This window comes from Hordeum vulgare, chromosome 2H, assembly GCF_904849725.1.
Source record: "Hordeum vulgare subsp. vulgare chromosome 2H, MorexV3_pseudomolecules_assembly, whole genome shotgun sequence".
NCBI lineage: Eukaryota > Viridiplantae > Streptophyta > Magnoliopsida > Poales > Poaceae > Hordeum > Hordeum vulgare.
Genome location: NC_058519.1, coordinates 458,565,172 through 458,573,284, shown reverse-complemented (window position 1 = coordinate 458,573,284; position 8,113 = coordinate 458,565,172). Strand labels below are relative to the sequence as shown.

Sequence of the window (8,113 nt, the reverse complement as noted above, 5' to 3'; positions counted from 1 at the left end):
TCCTAGATACCAACCATGTTGTATAATGCGCTATCGAGTGAGTATGTATATCTATTTAACGAACAGTCCCTTTAGTTTCTTCCCTTCTACTGTAGTTGTGCATGGATTATACCAGTTTTTTCATGCTATCTGCTTTGTTGGGTGCTCATGCTATGTCCTCTTCATTTAATCTGGTAACATATAGTGACGGTGCACCTTTATTGTTATCTTCTTACTCGATATCTTGATAGTTAGGACCTGTCCGAAGACCCTCCAGCTCCTGACTCCGCTCCGAGAGCAGCCGGAGCGATAGTGCAAACTTATGGAACGGGGAAACAGAGACTGTGTGGATCTTTGGATCTGGCGGAGCTCGAGGTTTCTCGAATAACTCTTGAATCTTTCATGTGATCTTCTTGCACCTTTGTGTAAGCTATATGGCTAGGCATATTGAGTAATGCTACCTAGGAATGTATGACAATCATGTGTGTATTAGAAATGTACGAGTCACTACAGTCACCATTATTGTTTACAAGATACAGTTTCCATTAATATCATTGCCTTCATGAACTGTTTACATGATGTACACTATGAGAGCATTTTTCGATCATATTTTGGAGGAAAACAGAGAACCCGCTTGCTAGAGGCAATAGGTCATCAATATTGGGCAGAGTATAGCAATGAAGGAAAGAAAAATACTCAAGCAAATCAAGCAATGAAAATCTTCCTCCGTGGTGCTAGTAATGCAAATATTCAGTTTTTATGTAACCTTGGCTAAATTTTTATCATTTGATGTTGCTGTGAACCTTGGTTGTATTGCAAAGATTGAACTTTTTACAAAGTCTCATGTTGAAGTTCTCCTTTTGCTTTATTTTCTACTCGCTCCCTTTAGAAATAACAGACGCAAGGAGTCATTTCCGAACGGAGGGAGTATGTACTGGAAGTTATAGTTTAAACTTTAAAGCAAAACATTGTTGTATGTGTGAACAGTACAGGATCAATGTTACTAAAACTGTTTGGAGACACCCTCCCGACCCCGACCCTTCCTCCTGCTCCCCTCCCCTTCCCTCCCGCGCCCGCTAGGGTTCTCCCCTGTCGCCGTCGTCTGCCCTCCAGCCACCGGCACAGCTCGCCGAGAGCCCCGTCCCCCGTCCATCTCCCCCTCCCCTACCCTCCCCTCCCGCGACCTGCGCCACCCCCGCGGTGGTCGGGCCGCGCCCCAACCTCTTGGCTCCTCGCCCCGCCCCTTCCCTCCCTCCTCCCGCCGTCGTCGGTGCGTCGCGTCGGCCCTTGGTCGGGTGGCCCCAATGGTGGCGGGCCTCCGGCCTTTACCCTCCTAGCTCGGTTGGCACGGGGCCTGGCAGTGCGGCTCGACGGCAGTGGCCCGGCGCGGCGGTAGGGATCCCCCTGGTGCGGCGTGGATGGTATCGATGGCGGTGGTGCTGGCGTTGGTGGCTGGGCGGCAGTGGCAGTGCTCGAGCCCTACAGGCCCAGATCTGGGCCCCTCGGGCCCGATCTGGGTCAGGTCAGGCCTGCCTCGTTGCCTCCGGTTGGTCTGCGGCACGACTCGCAACGGGGATGACAGCGTTGACGTCGCACTGTTGCAGCGTGACGATGGGAGCTTCTCGAGCTTGTCCATGTCCGGCTGAGCTTTTGGGCTGCATGATGGTAGCGGCGGTGGCGGCCTGCGTGCAGCAGCACGATGGCGGGGACTTTACGAGCCCCTGGACTTGGTCAGCACTCGGTCGGGCCTATCTGGCCTGGTATGTCCTGGCTGTTGTGTTTGGTAGGCACCCCCCGATGGCGGTGGAGGACGTCCTCCGGGTGGCTGCGCTGTTGTAGCCCTCCGGTTCCAATGGTTCGGCGTGCACTCTCGTCGTGTCCGGACGGTGATAGCCTTGGACGGTGGAGGTGGTCCCCTCCTACGTGGTTGTCCTCCTGTCGGGTCTTGTCTTCGGGTGGTTCGCCTCAGACTGACCGGCCTTGCTACGTTGGCCATGGTGAGACGACGATGGTGATTGCAAGACCGTGGTGGCGTTTGTTGGTGGTTGGCATGCTTGGTGGAGCGTCTCTGATTGTCCGGGAGGTGGTGGTTTGGTGGTCGGGAGAAATCCTTGTCTTTTGACACCAATACGGTGATGCTTGAGAGTGTCACCCTTCCTTCCTAAAGGGTGTCGGGTGTTCCTCCTCCCCACGCCCCGGAGCGTACCGGGGGAAACCCTAGGACCTGTTCGGAGAGCAGTGTCGTCGTCGTCATTATCCTTCTTGGAGGTGATGTTTGGTACGCGATGGATCAAGGTGCTTGGATAGTGGTGGGAATATTTCAGAGGAGACGCAGCGATTGCGGTCATTATTGTTTTCGTTAAGCCGTAGGTGTTGGCATTGTTTTCTCTTTCTTTTCTTTTGAACGTGGATGTGTTGTTTGCCCCATCAGTGGTTTCATGTTGTATCATGTGGTTGCTATATATATATATAACGGGGCGAAAGCCTATTTTGAGATCAATGTTATATTGTTCCTCATTTTGGTGTTTGCACGGATTTCACCTCCAAATCATAGTGCCAGCCAAACATGAAATTTGGCTGTGGAATCTGGATTCAGCCAAATGATACCCTTATCAGAATTTCATTTCATTTCTAACAAATGAAATAAATCAAGGGACGCAAACAAGCTGCAATTGTTCTGCTGGGCTCAGAATATGCGTGGATGTATTGGGACCACCTGTCTCATTGAACATTGATTCTTGAACGGCACCAGTCACACTGAACTTTGTAATCACTGATGGAATTCTAACAGCAATCAGTTCATGGCAGCGCTCCATTCTGCGGAGTAGTATGGCTCAATTACTATATATCATTTTCTTCAGAAAGCCAACCAACAGGGGCTCGTCACAGTTCACGAATTTAAGAATGTTTCAGTCATAAGTGCACAATGTTGTTACTGACATGTCACGTGTTAGGTTAACTCCTCTCTCCCAGTCTAAAGATCAGTGCCTATCAAGGATGAGCACATCGACAAACGACAAGCTACATGGAGGAATCAATCCATAGCAGATATCCTCCTCTACAAAGGGGCAGAAGCTAAACACAAGACAAAATTTCATTGAAATAAGCTGGTGAAACTTAAAATGGCAAGGTCCAACAGAAAGTAAAAAGATCAGAGTTATGTTGGAATTTCAACAAGCCCAGTCCATATGTTATGGAATTCACACAAGTTTGGATGATGAAATTCCAGAGGGACAAAGAAGTATTATTGAATGCTCTGGTAAAGGAACTTGGACTTCCATCGTTATCTAGTATCCCCAGTAATCGTTACGCATCTCATCATCAAACTTCTTCTTGAGTTCAGGGTGCTTCGCAAAGTACTCGTCTGCTGTCATTGTGCTGATCTTTTTCTGCATGTGTAAACAAAGATGTTAGGATGAATGTAAAACCAACTGGCACCAAATTTGTCAAAGATCCACCTCACCTTCATCTCCTTCATTTCAGCAATCTCCTTCTCTATCCTCTCTGATTCCTTCAGAGATGTCTTCTCTGCCTCCTTCAATTCGACTAACTATGAATTTTCAAAAGAAAGTTCATAAGTATCTGAATGGAAGAGCCATCAATGGCAGGCATCTATGCGAAAAACAGGAAAGTGAAGCATATTTACAACAGTGAACCCTCACCAGAGCATCAAACTTTGGCTTATACTGAGGAGTGACAGTGTCAACATACTTCGGGATCTCAATGCCTGCATTAGTTCCATTGATTGGTGTATCAGTGAGAGGTTAAACAGATTGAATGAGCATAGACTCACAACTTCACAAGACTAACAGCTGTACTGGAAGGCAGCAGAAACCAGATGCTAAATTATTTGGTGTGCATTAGCCAAAATCCATAGCAGGGTTGAAATTCCTAACACTATGATACAACATATTGCTAGGGGCGCCTGCTTAAGAAGGGAAACGAAACCTAAAACATGATGTATTAGAATGCATACATGAAGTTATATCACAACTAGAATATTGTAAAGGGAGCATCTTAAACTATAAGCACGTTACAGGTGGTATCCTAATTCTTAATCTTCGGAAGACACATCATCCACAAGTTTAGAATCCAGTATTAAATCAAAACCATCTTGTTTACAAATTTATAGCACAGTGGTTTCCTGGAAATGCAAATAGATGGAGAATACGAAATACACATACTATCATAAGCCTCCTTGTACATATCCACAACTTTTGATCCGATTCCTTTTCTGTAGTATTCCCAGTCAATTGGCTGTGGTTCCTGCAGTAGCAATACATATAGATCTCTCAGATCAGTCGATATGCCAGAAATGGCCATGCATGCTTCATAGGTAGCCATAAGACTAGCATACACAAGTTAAATTCAAAGCTAACAACAAATAGGGTTAAAGTTTACAAGCATATAACATATGCCAAAGAAGGCTACTTAGTCCATCCTACATGCCTGTATTGAGACAGAACCACACCTTTTCCAGTCAGTAATGTTGGGGTGTGCAGTGACTTGTGAATACGTTGTTCTACACGGAGTAAAATGTAAAATGTACTGCCAAAGATAAAGAGGAACAATAGGGAGAGACACAGGATATACGACGCATCCAGAAATTTCCCCAAATGTTCTTGCTCATGTCTCAACCTCCTCTCAAATCCTGCATCAGATCCCTAAATCGTTCACTAGTTTGACAACTAAACCAACTGGGCAGGTAAATCCTAAAAGCGAATCGATATTTGATTGCCCCCTATTCATGGATCTGCGAATCCCAGGCGCAACCGCGTTGACTAGCGAAAGTTAACGATTCCCCTGATCTGATCTGACCGAGGACCAAACCCTAGCTACATTGGCCAGATCGATTAGCCGAGCGCGAGACAGGGACTGGACCCCGGCGATTGGAATAATACCTGGGAGAACTTGGTCTGGAGCTGGTGGTTGACGTCCTCGAAGGTGCGGCGGAGGTTGGCGAACTCCTTCCGGGCCTCCTCGGAGACGAGCATCTTCGCCATGCCGTCCCAGTCGATCGCCTTCCCGGCCTTGGCCGCAACGTCCGCCACCTTCTTCACCCCGCTCATCTTCGGCTCTGGATCTGCTAACCTTGCTAGACCTGTGTCTGTGTAAATCTTGATTGTTTCAGGAGTTGAGATCGGTCCAGAGTTATATGTCCCTGTTATCTCCTCCCAAGTCCCAAGTTTATGCGGCGCTAGAATGACGAGCGCTTTCCCCGCTCCAGGCAATTTCAGCCGCTAGATCTTCACTCTAAACGATCTCAGCCATTTGGTGCTGTGGAGCAGGCTTTCCGTTACCCTAAAGTTGCATTTCTCCGGTGACTGTTAATGCGGCCTGCTTGGTCTTGGCCCGTGACACAGGACTCTTCATCATTTCGAGTGAAGTGTTAAACTTGTATATATAAAAAATATTCCGGATGTATACAAAAATGTATAGTGTGTATAAAAAAAAGTAGACACCCAAAAATACATATTTTTTTTAAAAGGTTAATATTGTGTTTAAAAAATGTTAAATGTGTATATGTCAAATTTTAAACAAATGTATCAGATGTATAAGAAAAATGTATAATGCGTATGAAGAAAAGTAGACATAAAAATGTACTATATTAAAGTAGGCATAAAAAATATACAATATGGATCGACTATTCGTCATCTTGGATGAGGAATAAAAATTCCTCACCTCACCTCTTCATGCATCACATAGTCACCATAAGAACCCAAATGCATGTAAGGTAATATTACGGTGTGTAGTTAAGGGCTTTTAAAATTGACCGTGAGGGCTCTTAAAATTGACCGTGAGAAACTAATGTATCATGCATGTCAGATAAGATTACGACATACATGTGTGAGGTGAGGTCAGATTATAACATCACGGGTGAGAATTTAATGCATGTGAGGTAAGATTCCAACACGACGATGAGGTAAGATTACGACATGTGTGAGGTAAAATTACCACATCCAAAAGAACCATGTCTTTTGTTAGTTTTTATTAGGATAAAGAATTACTTATTCTTCATCCTGGATGACAATAGACTTTTATATATTTACGATAAATAGACTTATATGTGTATGTGTGTGTTGAAATATTTTAAATGTATATTAGAAATATACAATGTGTGTGAAAACAATAGACATCAAAAAAATTATTCTAAAAATATATTAATCATGTACTTAGAAAATGTTAAACGTGCATTACAACGTTCTTGACGTATACGAAAAATGTATAATGTGTAGCAAAAATATAGACATGTGTTGACGAAAAAACAAAGAAAGAAACTAAAAAAAACTAAATAGAAAAAGAAAACCGGAAAACGGTGAAAAAAAGAAAGCCCAAGGAAGAAACAAAAGATAATCGAGAAGAAAGAGAAATAAACCAGAGAAAAACCAGCAAAAAAAAGAAACAACAAAAGAACAAAGAAAATTGGGCCACGCCACTAAAAAATGGAGAAGAAACCCATAGAGAAAAAACTAGACCAAAAACTATGAAAAATGGGGGAGAAGGACTAACGATGCTGCAGTATTAGGCCCTATCGCACCTTGCGTGACGCGATGGGAGCATGCATATCGTTGTAAGCGAGATATAACTCATGTGGGTGTTAAAACCTTCTCCCCCATCTCCAACGAGTCTATCTCCAATGTAACAACAAAAGATATGGGCAAACCCGCAGCGGTGCCATCGCGGTCTACATATCCCAACCTCTAGCTGATTTCCTTCAAATATGTGCATGGGGGCAGCAGTGCTTGCGTCTGGTGCAATCGAGCTAGAGGTGGGGACCAAGGAGTCGGAGAAGTGTAGCCGAAGATGGAGCCCGCAGATAGGGTGGGGTGCTGAGGTCCGACGATAGGAGATGAGGTGCGAAGTGGCTGCAGACGGATCAAGGTAACGCGATGTCAACATTGCACGACTCTAACCGAATTGGAGTGTCAGGGTGTGGCGTGCAACTATCGGCAACACGGTTGCATCCCTATTTTGGTTACGCGCTTTTGTGAGCATTGTGATCACGGGAAGCAACCTTTTTGCATGATGGGCGGTTGTGCACACACGGCCATTGCATGTTGGCTCAACCATCCCCTATATATGGTGGGTGTGTGGGAAGGAAGCCACACCCCTTCCCACGGGGTTGCCCCCTCCTCGTCTCTCTCATTTCCTCGTCCCGGTTTCACTTATTAAAGCGTTGCTAGTGGTGCACCACCACCATCACCACCATGTCTTCGTGCTGGTCGTGATCCGATCACCTTCTCCCCTTCACTTGCTGGATCAAGGAGGAGGAGATTTCATCGAGTTGCACGCGTACATAACTCGTAGGTGCCATCCATTTGGTGCTAGATCGATTTGGATCATGATTGGATCCGGAAAGTACGACTACATCAGTCGGGTTATATATGATTCTGCTATTTGATCTACAAGGGTACATCGACACACTCTCCCTCTCGTTGTTATGCATTTCCTAGATTAGGTCTTGGGTTTTTGTAAAAAAAAGTTGTTTTCCATGCAACGTTCCCAACAACTCGGTCCCTTCCCATGCCTCACGGTCCACGACATTAGTGCTCCCGGACCGGTTGGTCAACGGGGTCAGCAAACGACAATCATCGCAAGAGGACTAATGTGGAGAGGCTGACAGCTGGGACCCACATCCCAAACGTATCTACTTTTCCAAACAATTTTACTCTTGTTTTGGACTCTAATTTGCATGATTTGAATGAAACTAACCTGGACTGACGTTGTTTTCAACAGAACTACCATGATGTTACTTTTGTGCATAAATAGAGGTTCTCGGATTAAGCTGACAATTTACGAAGAATATTTGTAGAATATATAAAAAATATAGGCAAAGAGAACTATCGGAGGGGGGCCACCACAAGCGACGAGCTCACGTGGCGCGCCCACCCCCCTAGGGCGCGCCATGCAGGCGCGTGGGTCCCACGGGCCTCTGTTTTCCCTAACTCGACTCGATAAGTACCGTCTCACGGAGAAAATAATCAGAGATAAACTTTCATCATGTTTTACGAGATAGAGCCGCCCCTAGCTCCTATTCTCATTGACAGGGTTGATCTGGAGTCCGTTTGGAGACCCGGAGAGGGGGATTCGCCGTCGTTGTCGTCATCAACCCTTCTCCATCAATAGTTCCATG

The 8,113-nt window shown here is 45.6% G+C and overlaps 1 protein-coding gene across 1 annotated transcript; it reads right to left on the bottom strand.

Moving 5' to 3' along the window:
- Nucleotides 1-3,055: 3,055 nt before the first annotated feature.
- Nucleotides 3,056-5,243, bottom strand: LOC123426649 (ATP synthase subunit d, mitochondrial). Its single transcript, XM_045110514.1, has 5 exons — nucleotides 4,881-5,243; nucleotides 4,164-4,245; nucleotides 3,642-3,706; nucleotides 3,443-3,529; nucleotides 3,056-3,368 (listed from the first exon to the last, which is right to left on the bottom strand). The coding sequence occupies exons 1-5, from the start codon at nucleotides 5,046-5,048 to the stop codon at nucleotides 3,267-3,269; spliced, it is 504 nt and encodes a 167-aa protein (XP_044966449.1). The 5' UTR covers nucleotides 5,049-5,243; the 3' UTR covers nucleotides 3,056-3,266.
- Nucleotides 5,244-8,113: the final 2,870 nt, after the last annotated feature.

What these genes read in the sequence shown, in the direction of transcription:
- LOC123426649 (XM_045110514.1), bottom strand. Translation starts at nt 5,048, where the DNA reads ATGAGCGGGGTGAAGAAGGTGGCGGACGTTGCGGCCAAGGCCGGGAAG. An exon ending in AGCCAAAGTTTGATGCTCTG is followed by an intron (nt 3,530 to 3,641) that starts GTGAGGGTTCAC and finishes GAAAATTCATAG; the next exon opens with TTAGTCGAATTGAAGGAGGC. An exon ending in CTGAAATGAAGGAGATGAAG is followed by an intron (nt 3,369 to 3,442) that starts GTGAGGTGGATC and finishes TTACACATGCAG; the next exon opens with AAAAAGATCAGCACAATGAC.